This window comes from Eptesicus fuscus, chromosome 14 (genome assembly GCF_027574615.1).
Source record: "Eptesicus fuscus isolate TK198812 chromosome 14, DD_ASM_mEF_20220401, whole genome shotgun sequence".
Classification (NCBI taxonomy): domain Eukaryota; kingdom Metazoa; phylum Chordata; class Mammalia; order Chiroptera; family Vespertilionidae; genus Eptesicus; species Eptesicus fuscus.
In genome coordinates this window covers 1,827,672-1,847,964 of record NC_072486.1, presented here as the reverse complement: position 1 = coordinate 1,847,964, position 20,293 = coordinate 1,827,672, and the positions used below count along the sequence as shown (strand labels likewise).

Below are 20,293 nucleotides of genomic sequence, written 5' to 3'. Positions count from 1 at the left end.
TTTGATTCCCGGTCAAGGGCACATGCCCCGCTTGTGGGCTCGATCCCCAGTGTGGGGTGTGCAGGCGACATCCGATCCATGATTCTCCTCATGGATGCCTCTCCCCCCTCCCTTCCCCTCTGAAGCCGATGAACACCCCTGAGGAAGGTGCAGAGGAGCCTTCTGCATACGCACGCCCATTGGTGCCACAGCGGGTGGGAGGGGGCCGCCCTACCGGCCGATGTCCTAGACTGGCAGCCCCAGGAGCCGACTCCTCCGTGAGCATTTGCGAGCGTCCCCAGTCCCGGAAGCGCGCACGTGTTTATTGGGGTGACATGGAAGCTGTGTGACCGCGCCGTGGCGCCACGCCCTGTGCCAGCCCAGGCCGGGTCCTTGCTCTCACCGCTGCTGTGGCCGAGAGCCGGGAAGCCGGGCCGGGCTGAGTGTCAGGGCCTGGTCCCTCCAGGGGCCTTAGGGAGTGACCCAGGGCGGACGTGGGAGGAGACCGGCAGGAAGCTCTCGGACAGACGGACAGACGGAAATGCTGGCAGAGCGGTGAGTTGTGTCCTCTTGAAAAGGAGTGGCGTTGACATGAGAGTGGGTGCCCGGGCCACCGCCGGGCGGGGCAGGGCTGCCTGGTGGCCGGGCTCCTGGGCCTCCCGGGACAGGGGGGGGGGAGCTGCGGGTGCAGCCCCTCCCTGCGGAGACTGCCGGGCTTCGTCTCCCTGGACCGTACAATCTCGGGACCGTCCAGGGGCCCCGTGGGAGCCCTGCGGGAGGCGGGCAGGGAGGGCCCCGCGTGCTGGTTCTCTCTCGGAGCGCAGAATGAAGGAGCGGCGTGAGCGCAGGCCCGGTCCCTCCGTCCTTGTCATGCCTCGGCGTTTGTCAAGTGTCCAGGCTTCCGAGGCATAAAACTTCCCTCCTGATTTCCTAGTCACTTTTGTGCAGCGTTGTTACTTTTCCTTTTTTAAATATATTTTTATAAATCTCGAAGAGGAAGGGAGAGGGAGAGACAGAGAGAAACATCCATGATGAGAGAGAACCATGGATCGGCCGCCTCCTGCCCGCCTCCTACTGGGGATCGGGCCCGTATCCCGGGCCTGTGCCCTGACGGGGAATTGAACCACGACCTCCTGGTTCATAGGTCGGAGCTCGACCACTGGGCCACACCGGCCGGGCCAGTATGATTTTTCAAATAGGAGATTCGCGCCTGTTCTCTGCCGCCTGGACAGGAGCCCGCTCCGCAGGGTGAAGATCAGACGTACGGGAACCCCGTGTCCTTTAGAATCAGGACGACCCGCGCTCGGGGCTCTGACGGACCGGCCTGTGGTGCAGGCGTCGGCGCTGGGCTCCTTTAGGTCCCGGTGCATTTAGACGTGAAATTGTCCCGAAAAACACGCAAGAGAATGCCGGGCTGCGCGGAAACACGGGCCCATTGTGTGGGCCCACTGACCTGTGTTATCCGGGACAACGCGAGAGGGCGACGTGCCGTGCGGGGGGCCCGGGAGGTCATTTGCGCGAGTTGGTGCATCTAGTGATTCGACCTGACTGTGTCCACCCAGGACTTCCCTGGGTGGGAAAGGGCCAGGTCGGACTCGGCCTCCCGGTCGGAGCTCGCTCCTGGGCCTGGGAGAGCAGTGGCCTCTCCTCTGGGCCAGGGCGCCCTGGGCCGGGCCCTGCTGTGCTGGGCGGGCGGGACCCGCTCTGGAAGCACAGGCGGTGTGGCTCTACCTTTCACCATCACGCAGCCTGCGAGAGGATAAGGCAAGATCATAAGGCAGCCCGGTGGGCGTGGCTCCGTGGCTGAGCGTCGACCTAGGAACCAGGAGGTCAGGGTTCGATTCCCGCTCAGGGCACGTGCCTGGGTGGTGGGCTCCATCCCCAGTGCGGGGCGTGCAGGAGGCAGCCGATCCATGATTCTCTCTCATCATGGATGTTTCTATCTCCCTCTCCCTCCCTTCCTCTCTGACATCAATACAAATACATTTTAAAAAGTAACCAAATCGTCATACAGTCGATACCCTGTGATGGAAATTGCACGGAGCATCCATTGGTCACGTATAGTTTTACTCATCTGTGCGGACCCTCCCCATCCCCTAACTCAGTGGTTCTCAGCCTTTCTAATGCCGCAACCCACAGGATGAGAACCGCTAGCAGGGCCGCCTAACACCATCGGAAAACACATATATTTACGTTACGATTCATAGCAGTAGCAAAATGACAGTTATGAAGTAGCAACGAAAATAATGTTATGGTTGGGGGTCACCACAACATGAGGAGCTGTATAAAGGGTCGCGGCATCAGGAAGGTGGAGAACCACTGCCCTAAGCTGCCAACCAGGAAAGCCGGCCACTCGGTGTTCACGCTCTGAGACATGCCAGCGGGCGGTGAGCAAACCGACTGTAGTAAAACCAACCCCGTCTGTGGGCGGGGGCGGGGGGGGTGCTCTCCAAGCCCACGGGTCAGGATGGGTGGGCGCTGCCCTCTGGGGACGTCTGGGCACCAAGCTGGGCAGGGAAAGGCCTGGCAAAGGGCCCGGCGTCTGCCCTGGGCCCGTCCGCTGTCAGCTGCAGCCCCGCGGTGGGACCACTTCAGGGGGGGGGGGGTTCCCTCTCCTCCTCTCTGCCCTGTGGCATCTGAGGGGCAGAGCCCTGGAGGCCCTGTGCGTCAACAAAGCCCCCTGTGACATCAGCCCCCCCCCCCCGGGCTGTGTCCCGGTCCCCACATCCCACAGTCACCCACGCTTCCCCCAGAGTAGGAACCCGGAAGCTCCAGGGTGTAAATCCTCCGTGGGGACCCGGTCATTATCCCAAACGCCATGTAAGTATCACTGTTGTACCGCCCGCCCGCCCGCCCCCGCTGGCGCGTCCTGTTCTGAGTGACGCTCCGTCATAGCGCCCTCGGCTGGCACAGCTCTCGCTTCCATCGCTCACGTGTGGGCAGAGGTGGCTTTTCAAACGCTCCCCGCCAAGTATCCAGGGGTCCTGTTCGGGGAGGGAATGGGACAGGGATTCTAAAGCCACAGCGGGATTTCCAAAGCGCGTGACAGCACGGTAGGCATGCGGCGTGACCCGTTCCGTCGCCTCCTCCGGCTGGAAAAGGGACTTCCTCCCGGGAGGGGCTCTGTGTATTGGGATCGCAAAGCCTGAGAGCAAACTCAGCCGATACATCGTGACCGAGTTTGTTTAAACGTGGCCGCCATTCGCATTGCTACGTGGTCGTTGTCAGGTTTCCGTGTGACTGTGTGGTGACCATCGGGTAGGGTCACGGCAGACAAGCTTGTGCGAGATGTAGAGAAGTGGACTGCTCCGTGTCTCCGAAAGCTTGGCTTGTGATTTCTTATTTAAAGGAAAATACATTTTATTGATTTCAGAGAGGAAGGAAGAGAGAGAGAGAGAGAGAGAGAGAGAGAAACATCAAGGATGAGAGCGAATCATCGATCTGCTGCCTCCTGCAGGCCCCACATGGGGGATCGAGCCCACAACCCGGGCCTGTGCCCTGACCGGGATCCAACCGGGACCTCCTGGTTCCTAGGTCGACGCTCAACCACTGATCCACGCCGGCCGGGTCAAAGCTTTGTTGTTTTTGACAGATCAGACTGGAGCTGGGAAACGGTTACATTTTAACGTTTAAGAGTCACTGAATAGCCCCAAGTCCCTTTGCGGAGCGCTCGTCGAAGCCCGCTAGATTTCGGGGCCGGATGGCGGGTTCTGGGTCCAGAGAAGGGGAGCCCCGGGAGCTCGTGCGGACGAAAGGACTCCCCCCGGCAGGCCCTGCGCGCAGTTCTTTTGGTTTCGATGAGAAAGAAGCAAATGGCAAGGAGCAGGGTTGTCAGAGAAAAACTGCGAGGAGGGGGGCGCCCCCTGCAGGCCAGGTGAGGTGTTAGGTGAACAGCTGGTGTGGACGTGAACCTGGGCAGGCAGGACAAAGGTGCTTCTCAGCCCAGCAGGGGCCTGGCCGGCTCAGATGGGAGTGATGCAGCGGGAGGGGGTCCTCGGGCCTCTGGGGCTGGGGGGCAAGCGGGGGAGGTGGGCAGAGGGCCCGAGCCGCCCCCCTCTGCAGACACACCTGGTTTCCTAGGTGCCCGTGGCTGCCCCTGCCTGTCCCTCTCTTCCCTGCACCCCGCCCTCCCCTGGCCACGCGGCCGGCGGGGAGCCTGAGCTGCCGAGGGACAGTTGGCGAGGGGCCCACCGGACCCAGGTGCCTCCCTGCCAGCGCCCACTCCGCCTGGCGTGGGGCCTCACCCGGGGGCTCCGGCTCCGAGCTGCACCCGGTGTGCGGGCACCAAGCACCACGGGGTGTCTGGTGCTAGCTGTGAGCTGGTATAGTCCGAAGGAGCCCTTGCTGAGTGCATGCCCCCCACACATGCCTCCCCCCCACACACACCCACACACGCCCCCCACACATGCCCCCCCCCCACACCCCCACACACGCCCCCACACATGCCCCCCCCACACCCCCACACACGCCTCCCACATATGCCCCCCACACATACCCACACTCCCCCCACACATGCCCCCCCCACACACACCCACACATGCCCCCCACACATGCCCCCCCCACACACATGCTCTCCCCACCCCCCACACACGCCCCCCCACACACATACCCCCCACACTTCCTCCACACATGACCCCCACACATGCCCCACACACGCCCCCCCACACATACCCCCCACACATGCCCTCCACATGCCCCCCACATACACATGCCCCCTCCCACACACACACCCTCCACCCCCGCACACCCCCCAGCCTGCGGCTCCTCCTCACCCAGACCTGCCCTCCCTGCAGGTGCCCCCTGCTGGCCGCCTGCTGCATGCACCACTCCTGGGAGGCCACTCAGCTGCAAAATTCATTTCTCTCCTCCCCAGATCTCTGAGTCCCCCCGCCCCCCCCAACCCCCCCAGTCAGCCTCGGCTGTCCGTCCTTGGCCGGGTCGGAACCCTCCTCTCTGTTGTAAGTCGCTGGCGAGCAGTGGCAGGGAGGACACCGCCTCCCCGTCCTGTCCTCTCTCTCCTTTTCCAGGAGGGCAGGGAGCCCGGGGCGGGGCAGGCCCTGTGCGGGCCGGGGGGCTGGCAGCCTGGGGGGTGGCAGGGGCCGCGGGCGTTCCCAGGGCTGAGCAGTGAACTCTGGGCGCCCGCACTGGGAAGCAGGCCTGGCCCCGCCGGACAGCGCGGCGCCCCCGCCAGCTCAGGTTCCGGCGGCCGGGCTGCGGGGCTCGGGCCCTATTTTGAGCACAGCGTCCCGGGGGTGATCGGGTGTCATATTTTCAGGGGAGAATTAAAGGCGCCAGCCCTGAGCTCTCGGGCCGAACACGTCCCCCTCGAAGCGGCCGGGCCCGCCTGCAGCTCGGCCTGGGCCTCCGTCTCCACGCCGCTGCGGCTTCTGGGGTCCCTGGTCGCAGGAAAACGTCACCCTAAATGCAGTGCCGGCCCGGGGATCGCAGTGCTGAAAGTTCCGTTTAGTTTTCACTTTCATTGTTCTTTAGACTTTCCTTCCTGAAATGCTTTACTTTTTAAAATCTGTGTTTTATTGTTGATAGTATTGCAGATACCTCCCATCTCCTCCCCGCCTCCCCCAGCCCCTCCCCCCTCAGGGCTTCACAGCCCTTTGCCCTGTCGGTGGGCTGCGCTCGGAGGTGTGAGTCCTTCGGTTTCTCTCTGACAGCTGTTGGTGAACAGAGGCAGCGAGTGCGTGGCGTGGGGTTTGTTTGCGGGGACTGCCCGGCTGCCGTGGGACGGTGGGAGCCCGGCTCAGCAATCAGAGGCCACAGGAGCCCCCGCGGGGCCCGCTCTCCCGGAGCCGAGGCCGGAGCCTGGCTGCGGGCAGAGGGCGGGTCGCGTTCCTGGGAACCGCTCGGGCCGCTCGGTGCCAGCCCTGGCGCTGCCGCCAGCCGGTTGTCAGGTTTCCTGCCTTCCAGGGCTGACAAAGGGGCAGGAGGAGGCCGCTTATCAGCCGCGGATGCATTTCACGCCGCGGCTCCCGCCGCTCGGGCTCGGCGGGGTGGGTCCTCGCATTCCCACTCGGCTTTGTTCCTGGTTCTCACACTTTGCTGGAAGGAACTTAATCCAGCCGCACCCCAAGTTCCCACCGGAGGAGAGAGGGGCCGTGTGCGGCTCCTGGGAAGGAAAGCTACGTCTTCCCGGGCTTGGCCCCCCTCTGCCGGCCGTGCGGGACGGGTTTGATATTTTTAAAAATATGTATTTTCATTGATTTCCGAGAGGAAGGAAGAGGGAGAGAGACACATCAATGATGGGAGAGAATCATGGATCCGCTGCCTCCTGCACGCCCCCCACTGGAGATGGAGCCCACAACCCAGGCATGTGCCCGACTGGGAATCGAACCGTGACCTCCTCCTGCTTCATAGGTCGACCTCAGTCGCCGAGCCAGACCGGGTGGGGCAGGTGGGGCATTCCCATCTTTGACCTTTGACCGGGCCCATCCTGAAGAAGCCGGAGAGGGGAGGGTGGGGCTCACTGGGGACGGGCGTAGCCCTGCCCGCTCCCCCGTCCTGGACTGGGTCTCGGGCAGGCCCCGCAGCTCCGTGCTGTCGTCCGGCCGAATGGAGTCGCTGCTCAGAAGTGAAGTTCAACTCCAGACCCAGCTGGACCTGCCCCCCCACACCCCCTGCCTCCTGCTGCTCGGCCCCCCTGGGAAGGAGGAGGAGGAGGGAAGGGAGGTGAGGGGGGAGGGGGAGGTGAGGGGGGAGGAGGAGGAGTGGGGGGAAGCGGGGGCTGTGGCATGAGGCCCTTCATGGCTTTGGGGCCCGAAGTTCCAGTCCTGGAGGGCGGCAGGGGCGGGAGGGGGCAATGAGGAGCTGGGGTCTTTCAGGGAGCACATGGGGGGCAGCACACTCCTTACCTCCTCGGGGCTGAGCGCGACTGGCCAGGCTTCCCAGGGGGACAAGGGGGTCGACCAGACTCTGGGGGCAGCTGGCCAGGGACGGTGAACTCGGGTGACGGACGCTGAAGCTCACGCAGAGCCAACTGCAGGGCCTGGTAGCTAGATCCTCCCCCCAAGGTCCATTGTGCCCTTGCCAGGACCCCGTGGCCCTGCTGGGACCCCCGTGCCCTGGCTGGGACCCCCCTCTCTGGCTGGGCCCCTGGGCCCTGCGTGTCTGGCTGGAAGGCGTGTCCACCTGCGAGTTATCTGTTGGGCAGCGCCCCGTGCAGCCGGGACAGGAATGTGGTGGAAACCGAATAGGCCCTCGGCACACGGAGCAGAGCCCGGCTGTGGGAACAGGGTGCTGCTCGCACGGGGGTTTGGCGGGGGGTGGGGGGGGGGGGAGAAAAGTAAAATCTCCTGGACAAAAGGAGGTGACCTCAGGCCTGCGAGGCGGGTCTGCACGGTGCCAGGTGCTGGCTGCGCAGGCTGCCTGGCCTGTTCCGCATCGCTCCCCACCTCACTCCTGGCGGCGCCACCAGCCTGGGGACGGGCCTGAGCGGCGGTGGCCGCCCAGCCTCCATGGGACCCGCTCGGCCTTCCCTCCCGTCACCTCTCCTCTCCCAGTTCCCGTGCGTGGTGGAGGGCGTGCGTGACTGAGCGGGTGGACCGGGCGGCGTGCGATCCGGTGCTGGACGTGACGGCACCGCCGTCGGGGCGTCCCGGGAGCCCTGCATCGGGTGGCACCTGCATGAATAAGTCACGAGCTGGCGGGGCCCCAGGCCTCTGCGGCTGCTCCCTGCCTCCCGATCCTGGCCGGGGAACCGCGTCTTCTCTTCGCTCCGGGGACTGCGAGGGCCCAGCCTAGGGAGCCCCGGCGCCCGCCAGAGGCCGAGGGAGCCACCGCGGCCGGCCGGGCTGGCATGCGCGCAAACATGGCCCGCTGGTGTGGGAACCAGTAAGTCTCCTCGGATCTGCTCCTTCCCTTTGCTGAGAGTCCCCCTCAGGGAGCGCCGCCGGGTGGCCGGGTGTGTGGGACGTGGGCCTTTCCCGTGGCCTCGGGCTCTGCTGGGCCTCACCTTCGCCACGGAGGACGGAGCACGGGGGACGGGGGATGGGGGACAGAGGACTGGGGACGGGGGACGGGGACTGGGGACGGGGGACGGAGGACGGGGGATGGGGGACAGAGGACGGGGGACGGGGGACGGAGGATGGGGGTTGGGGACAGGGAATGGGGGATGGAGGACGGGGCAGGGGCAAGGGATGGGGGACGGGGGATGGGGGGGTGGGGGACGAGGGACAGGCCGGGTGAAGCGATCGCACCTGCTGCTCTCCGTCCGGGAGCCGCACGCCGCTCCTCCCCGCACGGGAGCCCCATGGGTGGGAGACTGTGTCCCCAGGCCCGAGAGCCTGGCGCTGGGCGAGCTGGGGGGTTAGGATAGCGGCTGGGATTGCGGCTCTGAGGATGCTGTCAGGACGGCGAAGCCCTTCCTGTTGGGATTCTAGCGGCGTCCCCGGCCGTCCCCGCCGTGTGATCTGAGCGCGGGTCCGGGGCGGGAATGCAGTCACTGCCCACGGAGGCTTTTCCGGGCGTCCTGGGGCTGGCGGCTCCCCTGACCTCAGGAGACGGGCGGCGTGTGTTCTTCCCTTGTTAATCCCCGAGGTGACCTGCTTGCACGTGACGAACAGCGGGCACCAGGCAGCCACCGCCTCTGACCAGGCTGCGCCCCGGACTCCCCACGCGCCTCACTCATCCGCCCACCACCCCGCCAGCTAGACCCTGACACCACTCCCTTCAGCTCTTTTTTTAAATTTCATTTTTATTTTTTTTATTGATTTCAGAGAGGAAGGGAGAGGGAGAGACAGAAAGAAACAGTAATGATGAGAGAGAATCATTGATCGGCTGCCTCCTGCTCGCCCCCTACTGGGCAACCTGGGCATGTGTCTGACCAGGAATTGAACCGTGACCTCCTGGTTCATAGGTCAGCGCTCAACCACAGCCACGCCCCCCCCCTCACCTCCTGAGGGAACAGGCCCACAGCCACCTGCTGGGCCGCTCAGCCGGGCGGGACCGGCGCCGGCTCTGGGCAGACCTTCTGACGGAGTGCGGGGCGGGCGGGCGGGCGCCGGCGCCGTGAGCCTGTTGGGAGGTGGTGCCTGGGCTGCCCTTGAACGCGGCGTTTTTAAGGGAAACCCACTTCCTGGTTTGCTGGAGGCGTGTGGGCTGTGCTCCTGGCCTCTCGGAGTGACCGTCTCGGGGAGTGGTCAGCCCTGGTGGTCTGGGTCTCAGGGTGAATGTTTTTCGTGGCCCCAGTTCTGTTTCCAGGCGCAGATGGTGGGAGAGCGTCGCATACCATAAACTTCTCACTTATCAGAAGGCCTTCTTGTCCTGCAGGGAACCCGGCCCGAGGTGGGAGGGAGGTGCCCAGCTCCGAGGGAGGTACTACAGGGCTCTCCCGGTCCCTCATCCCGCCCAGCAGAGGTCTGCTGAGGTGCATCGTGCCTGGGGCACCCACAGCCACATGGGGTCCTCCAGGAGCCCCTGGCCCTGAGGCCTGGGGGACCCTGAGCCCTGGCCCCGCTCAGCCTCCTCCCTGAGCTCAGCCCTGGGGCGTCCCTTCCAGCCCCCTGGCTCCGCTGCCTCTGCTCTCTGGCCTGGGAGCTCTGAGGAAGCCGTAGAGGGACAAGTCCTCGGGGCTCCGAGACCCACACCACAGATCACAGCCTGCGGGTGGGGGGGCTCCTGTCCTTGACTGAGAGCCAGACACGTCCCTTCCCTGCGGCGAGGGCACTGCCTGACCTTCCCCTTTGGCCCAGCTCCACCCAAAGGTCCTGTTTTCAGGGGTGCTCATGGCAGGGCAGCGGCATAGGGACCCTGGCTGCCATTCTCCTCCGGCCGCGGGGTCCCCCGTCTCTGCTCCTTCAGCCATGGGGTCCTCGGCCATCCCGCCTGTAAAACGGGGAGGCAGACCTGTCACGTGATGTCGTGAGGCCTGGACAGGCTGCTGTGCCGAATGTGCTGGCTCAGAGGCGCTCAGCACCCAGTTGTGGGACGTGGAGCCAGGAGCCCGGACCGGATGCCGGGGGTGGGGGCTCAGGACCTCTCCGTCTCCCTCAGGGGCGAGGTGTGAGCGCGGGTGGGCCTGTGTCCACACATTTCCTGTCTCTCAGTGGCTCCCCAAAGTGGGAGGCGCCCAATCCCAGGTCCGGGAAAGCACAGAGGGAGAGGCCCTGTGAAGGGGCCCAGTGAGACCCCACGCTGGGCAGGGCCTGGTTCTGGGGGGAGGCTTTCCCGGGGTCCGGTTCTGGGGGGAGGCTTTCCGGGGGGCACATGCCGTGCTGGGCGGGCCTGGTTCTGGGGGAGGCTTTCCGGGGGGCACATGCCGTGCTGGACGGGGTCCGGTTCTGGGGGGAGGCTTTCCCGGGGCACATGCCGTGCTGGGTGGGCCTGGTTCTGGGGGGAGGCTTTTAGGGGGGGCACATGCCGTGCTGGACGGGGTCCGGTTCTGGGGGAGGCTTTCATGGGGCGCATGGAGGACAGACTGGGAGGAGGCGAGGGGGGAGGGAGCAGCATGTGTGAGGCCTGCACGGGGAGGCCTTGGTCTTCCAGGCACAAAGGGGGCAGGTGGGTGCTCGCGGCAGAGAGCTCAGGGCCGTGGGCGCCGGGTGCGTGTGTTGTTGTTTTTAAATATTTAATTTTTTGTTGATTTCAGAGAGGAAGGGGGAGGGAGAGGGAGAGAGAAACATCAGTGATGAGAGAGGATCATGGATCGGCTGCCTCCTGCACGCCCCACACTGGGGATCGAGCCCACAACCCGGGCCTGTGCCCTGACGCGGAACTGAACCCTGACCTCCTGGTTCACAGGTCAGTGCTCAACCACTGAGCCAGGCGCCGGCTCTCTCTGTCTTGACCTTCCCATGTGTGGAATGTGGGACACCCCTTTCTCCTCCCACAGCTGAGTCACGGCCCGAGGGCTCGGCCTCTGAAACCTCGCACAGCCGTGCCGGCTCCCTGTCCGGGGAGCAGCCCTGCCCGGCTCCCTGTCCGGGGAGCAGCCCTGCCCGGCTCCCTGTCGGGGGAGCAGCCGTGCCCGGCTCCCTGTCCGGGGAGCAGCCCTGCCCGGCTCCCTGTCCGGGGAGCGGCCCTGCCCGGCTCCCTGTCCGGGGAGCGGCCCTGCCCGGCTCCCTGTCCGGGGAGCAGCCGTGCCCGGCTCCCTGTCCGGGGAGCAGCCCTGCCCGGCTCCCTGTCCGGGGAGCAGCCCTGCCCGGCTCCCTGTCCGGGGAGCAGGCTGAGGCTGGTCCCTGCCCGGTGTTGCTGTGAGGGATACGTGTGTTATTGATGGGCCCGCAGGCTAGCACCACGTAGCCGACGGCTTCATTTTTGTTTCTGCAAACGGAGAGGGAAACGTGTTTGACGGACGGGAATAAAGCAGAACAGTTACACACGTTAGGGCAGTGTCAGGCTTTAACGAGGAAGAAAGAGGATTCACGCATGTTGCTCATCACGCAGGCGTGTGTCCCGAGCGGCCCTCCTCAGCGTTGTGCTCGCCAAGTGGCCTGAACCACGGGCAGTGGTGGCCTCGTCGGAACCCAGTTGCTGTCCTTTCCCCATTTTTAAAAGACGGTTTCGTGTTGTGAGTAGTACATAGGCAGGTGCTGCCACAGAGAGATGGGGACACGCGTGGAGGGAAGACATGTCCACCGCCCACCATCCAGAGGCCATGACTGCGGGTTCTTGCTGCATCTTTCCCGGCTGTTGTATGGCCATTGCTGTAATGTCCCTCTCTTAAAAACACAAGTTTTCTAAACAAACTAGGGGCCCTGTGCATGGAATTTGTGCACAGGGAGGGTCCCTAGGCCTGGCCAGCGATCAGGGTTGATCGGGACCTTCTGGCTGCCGGCTGCCAGCCAGGGCCTTCCTTCGTTCCGCGCCGCCCCCTGGTGGTCAGCGCACGTCATAGTGAGCGATCGAACTCCCGGTCCCCTGGTTGAACTCCCGAGGGGGCACTTTGCATATTAGCCTTTTATATAGATAGATAATATTTTGAAGCTTGTTTTCTAACAATCCTGTATTGGACATTTTGTCATATATTACGTTCTTTTAAGGTCTACGTAACCAGTGCGGGTGCAGCGTTGTTTGAAGGCCCGACATGCAGCGAAACTGTCTCCTGCTGACCCGTGGCTAGGCTATCTTAGGGCGTCTTTGAACCTCTCACCGAGCTTGCTTGTGGGGTTATTTCCTGAGGATAGATTTCCGGAAATGGATGTCTACCTCTGACACCTGAGGCGTGACTGCTCCAGGCAGGGCTGCTCTGGGGAGAATTTAACCCGTTGAGAGCTAGCTCCCTCCTGTGGGTCCTCTAACCAGAGACTGTGGGAGGTGGGAGGGGGGAGGGAGAGGGAAGAGAGAGGGAGAGGGAGGTGGGAGGGGGAGAAGGAGAGGGAGGGGAGGAGGAGAGATGGGGAGGGGGAGAGAGGGCGAGGGGGGCGTCGGGCACTCCCTTTGCTCTAACGCCTGCTCTGTAAGCCTTCTTAGCTGGGACCCTCTCAGATGCTCCATTTTCTCAGCTGCAAAATGTTTTGAGGACTGAATGAGGTAACGCCCCAAGGTCATGCGTAGCCTCGGTCCGGAAGTTTAGTGAGCGCTCGTGGTTATCATCACGCACCATGGGCCTGTGTGAAACAGGTTCCCGTGTGTAACAAGTGCATGTAGATACATGTGCCTGTCACACGCACACCCTGTGCATACTTGTGCAGAGAATCACGTGCCCACACAAGGGGAGGTCCGCGCCTCACTGAACGACCGGCGGAGGGGGAAGTGTTCAGCTGGTTATCGGAGCGGGTGACGCGTGGTCGGGAGTTAGGAACCCCTGCTGGGGACTGGGAAGTGAGGGTGTGGCTGGGAAGAGGGCAGGGAAGACACGAGGGCTCCTCCTGCTGACAGCCTCCTGCATCGCCGTGGTCGGCGGCCTGGGGTTGGCGGGACGGGCCTTCTGGCTAATTCAGTTTGTCTTGATGTCGCCCCAACACGTCCTCCGTGTGATGGATCCAGGGGCCAGAGCTGGGGCTGGATTCTCCCTGGAGCCTGGGGACCGTGTGCTGGGGGTGGGGGTGACGTGACATCCATGGTGACCCAGAGGGGGCCGCACGCTCCCCTCTCGACCTGAGAAACAGCCCCGGTGGGGAGCAATCGGGGCTCTTTCTTTCCAGGGGTACTTTCTTCCAGAAACACTTGCTCTGTTTTTATTTCTTTTTTAAATGTTTTTATTAATTTCAGAGAGGAGAGAGAGAGAGAGAGAGAGAATCATCCATGATGAGAGAGAATCATCGATGGGCTGCCTCCTGCGCGCCCCACACGGGGGATGGAACCCGCCACCCGGGCCTGTGCCCTGACCGGGAATCCGACCGTGGCTCCTGGCTCACAGGTGGACGCTCAACCCCTGAGCCACACCGGCCAGCCCCTCGCTTTTCTTAACTGTCCATGTTCGGAGAGCGTTTCGGGTCAAGGTCGGAGCCACTTCTTTTCCCACGAAGGGCATCGCTGGCACCTGGCGCAGCCCCTTCAGTGCTGGGGTTCAGGTTGTGTTACCAGTAGAACTTCGAACTGTGCGCTTGCTGTCTATCAGCTAGATGGCGATCACGCTGTTTGCTCAGCTCCGTCCCACGGCCGCTGTGGTCACTGAGACTTTGTAACCTGCGCACAGCCCGGCCGGCGGGGCTCCGTGGCTGAGCGTCGACCTATGAGCCAGAGAGGACGGCTCGATTCCCGGTGCGGGCACAGGCCCGGGTTGTGGGCTCGATCCCCAGTGTGGGGTGTGCAGGAGGTGGCCGATCAGTTATTCAATTATTCGGTCATCATTGATGTTTCTCTCGCCCCCGCCTACCGCGAAATCGGTGAAAATAGGTTTTTGTGAATGTGCCGCTGACTGGTGTTCGCGGCTCTGGCTCCAGGCACTCCGAGGGAGGTGGCTGCGCGGAGGAGGAGGAGGAGGAGGACAGCGCTGCCATGTCCTCATTGGTCCCTGTCGTCCCTCAGGAGGAAGATGAAGGCTCGCGCCCCGCCTCCCCCGGGGAAGGCCGCCACCCCGACCGGGCCGAGGGCGCCGAGCCCCCACCGCGGCGCGTCCCCCGGGCGCCAGCAGAGCCTGCTGCACCTGAAGGAGAACCTGCGGGACCGGGCGGTGGACCTCACGGTGGTGCTGCCCAGCGGGCTGGAGCGGAGGAGCGTGGTCAGCGGGAGGTAAGGGCCCGGCGCGAGCCTGCCGCCCTGCAGTGCCTCCCCGGGAGGACCGTGATGGGCCCCGGGGCCCCCCGCCCTGAGCAGAGGGGCCGCTGCCCAGTCTGCACGAGGTGGGCTCAGACCAGGGGTGCAGGCCGGGCCCCCTCCACGCAGGTGACCAGCCACTCGTCTGTGCCCGCGTCCTTGGCGCTGAAGTCCCACGGCCAGAGGCAGCCTCCTGACCTGACCCTCCCAGTCCGTCCTGGGCTGGCCGTGCAGGTGGACATGAGCCGCAATCCGTTCTCTGAACCCAGGTTAGAGGAAGAAACAGCCCGGCCGGTGTGGCTCGGTGGTTGAGCATCGGAACCAGGAGGTCACGGTTCAATTCCCGGTCAGGGCACGTGCCCGGGTTGCAGGCTCGATCCCCAGGGAGGGGGCATGCAGGAGGCAGCCGATCCATGATTCTCATCATTGATGTTTCCATCCCCCTCTCCATCTCCCTTCCTCTCTGAGGTCAATAAACATATATTAAAATAAAATAATAATAAATAAAGAAAACTGGACCCCCTGGTGTTACATGTCAGGGGCTCGATCCCCAGGCCTGTGGCTCCCACCCCGCTCCTAGCTCTGGTCCCCCCGGGCCGCGGGGTCAAGGTCACCTGCACCTCTTCCCCCACCAAAGGCACAGCCTCCTTCCATCAGAACATGAAGCGTTATCACCGATAGAGTCTCTAACGTTGTGCGTAATGTTTATCAAAATGTGTCGTAATTGTGTTGTTGGACCGATTTCGTGTTACTGCTTCTGTCATTACCCGTCACGTTCGAGTAAAGCATGTTAGCAAAGTCACAGGGAAACAGAATTTTGGTTTAAATGTTTATGCAGTTTTTATTGTAGCGAGGGTGCTAGAGTGGCCACTTCCACAGTCTTTCAAACGTGAACACACGTTTGCCTCCTCCCGAGGCAGGAGAGGCTTCGCAGGGAAACGGGGAACGAGGAAGGACGGACGGTATTTCAACCTTACGGAGCAGGCTGTTCGGTTCTTACAGGAGGGTCACCCTCACAGTCACGTGGCCCCGAGGGTTTTAGCCTCGTGAGTACAGAGAAATGGTGATGCGCCAGGTTAATTTCTAAACGTCAGTTTTCAGATCCCCCTGGACTTTATCATGACTTTCACACGTACACGTACCGTGTGAGCTCTATAGTGAACATTGTGGGGGACCGTTTCATGGGCAAAGGGGTGCACACATTGTTAACACTATTTCATGGGCCAAGTGAACAAAACCGTGGGGGCATTGCTCCGGGCCTCAGGGTCTGCACAGGACGGGAGGCCCAGCTGCTCACAAACAGTGTCCCAGGGAAGTATCGGGGTCTGCTCCTCGGGGCGCCCCCGATGCCATGTCCCGGGGAAGGGCTTGGGTACAGAGTGAGGCTGCCCTGGGCCTCGAGGGGTGCCGGGGTGTCCGTGCCCCTGCGGCAGGGAGAGCCCCCGGGGCCCGTGCACGATGCCCCGTCACAGGAGGGTCGTCCTTCCTGGTTTGACAGGCTGGCCTTCGTCCTACGAAGTCCTTCCCGCGTCACGGTCACTCGAGGAGCATCAGTAACAGGACGGGTGTCCGCTGCTTTAAGAGACGCGTGAAGTGTTACCAGTGAATTTATTAGGTTTTACTCACGATTCTTATGTAAATATATTTTTATTGATTCCAGAGAGGAAGGGAGAGGGAGAGAGACAGGAACATCCATGATGAGAGAGAGTCATGGATCAGCTGCCTCCTGCACGCCCCCCACTGGGGATCAAGCCCACAACCCGGGCCTGTGCCCTGACCGGGCATCGAACCGTGACCTCCTAGTTCCTAGGTCGACGCTCAGCCACTGAGCCACACTGGCCAGGCACCGTTCTTATATTCGGGGACTAATTCCTGGTTACGGTACAACAACACTTGACCAAGGTGTGATGGGCGAACGCAAAACGGAGCTGACTGAGCTTACGCCTCTGGGGGGTTAGCAGGGGGCCCACACGCGGCCGCCGGCACGGGCAGCGCCTGGCTCCTGCCCTGGGAGGACGTGGCCCGGCCGTCTCCGTGCTGTGACACGGCCCGTCACCAGCCGCGAGGAGAGACCTCCTGCTGGGGAGCATGGCTTTGGGAGAGGATGTGAGGGGAACACAGCCTTCCGCTGTCACCGTCATGTCCCCCTGCAGAGGAGGCCGCCCCCGCCGGGTGTGCAGGGCAGCGCTGGCGGGTGCGGCTGGGGATGGGGAGTTAAAATAATTAAAATAATTCCCTTGCCGAAACCGGTTTGGCTCAGTGGATAGAGCATTGGCCTGAGGACTGAAAGGTCCCAGGTTCAATTCCGGTCAAGGGCATGTACATTGGTTGTGGGCACATCCCTGGTGGGGGGTGTGCAGGAGGCAGCTGATCAATGTTTCTCTCTCATCGATGTTTCTAGCTCTCTATCCCTCTACCTTCCTCTCTGTAAAAAAATCAATAAAATATATTTAAAAAATAAATAAAATAAAATAAAACAATTCCCTGTGTCCTCAGTGGTCAGCCCCTTCCCTCCCCCCGGCTCCCTGGCGGACGGCGTGAGCACGCAGCGGCCTGCGGGCTCCTTCCCGGGCCTCGCTCTCGGCAGCGTCCTGCGTGGGGAGGGCGTGTGTGCCCTGCTCTTCGATGACACACGTGTGGGCTGCAGGCCGTCCCTGGCCCTTGCCTAGAGTGCCCCTGCGCTGCCCCTGGGTGTGGGCTCCCGCTCCTGCTCTATGAGGGACCTTCCCGGTGGGTCGGCGAGGAGCTTACCGTCTGCCGTCAGCCCCTTCACCGTGTTATTCCCGACACCAACGTTCCCATTAAAAAGCCGTGGCAGCTGGCCCATTGCTGTTCCCGTCTCTCTCTCCCTCCCTCTCTGAAACCAGTAGAAATACGTTAGAAAGAGAGTGGTAGCCCCACCGATGGGATGGGCTGGGGCGAGGGCTTCCGCCGCACCCACCGCCCCCGCCGGAGGGAGGCCCGCTCGCCCACGGAGTCAGCTCAGGGCTGACGTCCTCACAGGCACACGGGGTCTCCGGCGGCCCTCGGCCAGGTCTTGGTCAGTGTTGGGAATGTTGAGAATCGCGGTGCAGCCTGGCCTGTGTGGCTCAGTGGGTGGGGTGTCGTCCCATGCACTGCAAGGTCGCTGGTTCGATTCCTGGTCCGGGCACATGGCTGGGCTGTGGGCTCGATCCCCAGGAGGGGGCGTGCAGGAGGCAGCCTGCCAGTGCTTTGCTCTCACATTGATATTTCTCTCTCTCTCTCCCCTCTCCCCCACTCTCTCTCTCTCTAAAAAAAATCAATTAAAATACTTTTTAAAGGCTGTTGCCATACAGTCACGCCTGAGAGTTAACGATCAGCCGCTGTCCTTCCTCGTGAGTTTGCTCGCTCACCCGCTGGTTCGCTCGTTCTGTCCTGGACGGAGGAGATCGGACCCTAATCACCTGCTCCGTCTCCCCTTGCAGCCACGCGATGATGGACCTCCTGGTTGAGCTCTGCCTGCAGAACCACCTGAACCCGTCCCACCACACCCTGGAGCTCTGGTCTCCGGAAACCCAGCAGCCTCTGAGCTTCAAGCCAAACACGTTCATCGGGAGCCTGAACGTGCACACCGTGTTCCTCAAAGAGAAGGTTCCCGACGAGAAGGCCAAGCCTGGCCCCCCCAAGGTGCCCGAGGTCAGTGGGACGGGGGCCCGGTCTTCCCAGGGCACACGCGGAACCCGTGGGGAGGGAGCTGCAGGTGCCGGGGGGTTGAGGGGCAGGGGGCAGGGGGCTCTGAGGTCTTGGTGATGCAGAACCCGTGGGGAGGGAGCTGCAGGTTCGGGGGGACCTGAGATCTTGGTGACACACGCAGGGCTGTGGGTGAGGGTCTCCTTCCATGCCAGGCAAAGGTAGGCATTAAACAGGGTTATCTGAGAAGACGCAAGTCTCCGGAATGGAGTCCCGTGTGCTGTGGGCCATGTTAGAAGAGGCCTGGTCTGGAGCAGACGTGTCATCTGGACGTCCCGCAGAGATGGGAGGGTCCATGAGTCTGCGCTGGCAGGGTGGCAGCCACTGGTGCAGCTATGAGCATGTGCAGTGCAGCCAGTGTGACCCCAAACCTGACTTTTAATTCACTGAAACTTAAGCACGTGGCAACCCTATTGGGCTCAGGCCTGGAGGCCTCCCTGCCCCCAAGGCAGGCAGGACCCAGAGGTGAACTTCTTAGAGATGGAGGTCAGGGGTCGAGGGGCGGGAGGGGGGCAGGAATTTTTATTTTGAATAACTTTTTATGTTATAAATATTTACTCACTGCAATTGGAGAACATCTATAATAATCCTATATAATAAAGAGGTGATATGCAAATTGACCATCATGCCAACACACAAGATGGCCACCCCCATGTGGACACAAGATGGCCACCACAAGATGGCCATCAGGGGAGGGCAGTTGTGGGCGATCAGGCCTGCAAGGGAGGACAGTTGGGGGTGACCAGGCCTGCACGGGAGGGCAGTTAGGGATGACCAGGCTGGCAGGGGAGGGCAATTAGCGGCGACCTGGCCAGCAAGGGAGGGAAGTTAAAGTGACCAGACCAGCAGGGGAGGACAGCTGGGTGTGACCAGGCCAGCAGGGGAGGGAAGTTAAAGTGACCAGGCCAGCAGGGGAGGGCAGTTAGAGGTGACCAGGCTGGCAGGGGAGGGCAGTTAGGAGCAATTGGGCCAGCAGGGGAGCAGTTAGGCGTCGATCTGGCTGACAGGGGAGTGGTTAGGGGGTGATCAGGCTGGCAGGCAGAAGCAGTTAGGGGCAATCAGGCAGGCAGGCAGGCGAGTGGTTAGGAGCCAGCAGTCCTGGATTCTGAGAGGGATGTCCCAGATTGGAGAGGGTGCAGGCTGGGCTGAGGGACACCCCCCCCCCCCCCCCGTGCACAAATTTTGTGCACCAGGCCTCTAGTAAAAGCATAATATGCTAATTAGACCGGATGTCCTTCCGGGCAACCTTTCGGATAAAGGCGGGGCTGCGAGGGAAGCCCGGGTCCCTGGTGCCAGAGGGAAGCCAGTGCCGGCAGCCGGGGGAAGGAGGGCCTACTCTTGCATGCATTTCGTGCACCGGGCCTCTAGTCTTACCATACACCGCGACTTATTCCAGGCTTTGGATTGTCGATTGAGGTGAACACCAGCGGTTCGTTACACTTTGTAATGAGGCTCTGCTGTGGTTCTCCAGCTCCCTTGATAAGTAGCGTTATTTCATTCGTTTAGATTCCTGGAATATACACAGAATTTCCCCGCTTTTAAAATGGCAGTTTAGCCATCCGTCTGTCTCCTGAGAATGTCTAGGTCTGGGTGGTTGATAAATGTTAACGATGCCATCGACCCCGGTGTGCGTTTTCCCGAATTCGTACGTACAGTCCACGTTCAAGGAGAGAACCCTGGGCACAGCCGGGCGTCTCAGACCTTCCTGGCCGCCAGGCTCAAACCCCCAGGGCAGCTGAGCCAGGGCTGTGCCTGATCCCAGGCCAGACGCGTGGAGAGGCCCAGGCATCCAGCTTTTTTCTGAAAATTCATGGAACCCCGGCCCCATCTGAGGTCTGCCTCGGAGCCTCCACCAAGTCCACGTCTGCTGTGTCCACTCGCCAGGGTCTGAGCGCCATGAGGGTGACCAGGATCAGCCAGATAGAACTTTTTTAAAATATATTTTTACTGATGTCAGAGAGGGAGGGAGAGGGAGAGAGAGAGACATCAATGATGAGAGGGAATCATGGACCGGCTGCTGCCTGCACGCCTCCCACTGGGGATCAAGCCTGCCCCCTGGGCATGTGCCCTGGCCGGGAATCAAACCGTGACCTGCTGGTGCATAGGCCGATGCTCGACCACGGAGCCACGCCGCCGGGCAATATTGTGGCTTCATGAACGGAAGTTTGATACCTTGTTGGTGAGGGTTTTTTATTACATTGAATTTTTAAAAAAATATATTTTGTTGATTTTTTTTACGGAGAGGAAGGAGAGAGAGAGAAACATTGATGAGAGAGAAACATCGATCAGCTGCCTCTTGCACACCCCCTACTGGGCATGTGCCTGCAACCAAGGCACATGCCCTTGACCGGAATTGAACCTGGGACCCTTGAGTCCGCAGGCCGACGCTCTGCCCACTGAGCCAAACCGGTTAGGGCTACATTGAATTTTCACAGCACTTCCCACCTCTCCCCGG

The 20,293-nt window shown here is 62.2% G+C and overlaps 1 protein-coding gene across 3 annotated transcripts in view; it reads left to right on the top strand.

Annotated features, from left to right (window-relative positions):
* The window catches only part of LOC103294207 (protein cordon-bleu), a 90,299-nt gene that overhangs the window by 27,218 nt on the left and 42,788 nt on the right, over positions 1-20,293 (top strand). For all 3 annotated transcript variants that reach the window (XM_054726234.1, XM_054726233.1, XM_054726235.1), the window contains exons 2-3: positions 13,900-14,103; positions 17,574-17,784. In XM_054726234.1, coding sequence (XP_054582209.1) covers positions 13,900-14,103; positions 17,574-17,784 — 415 coding nt within the window. The remainder of the gene's footprint in view (positions 1-13,899; positions 14,104-17,573; positions 17,785-20,293) is intronic.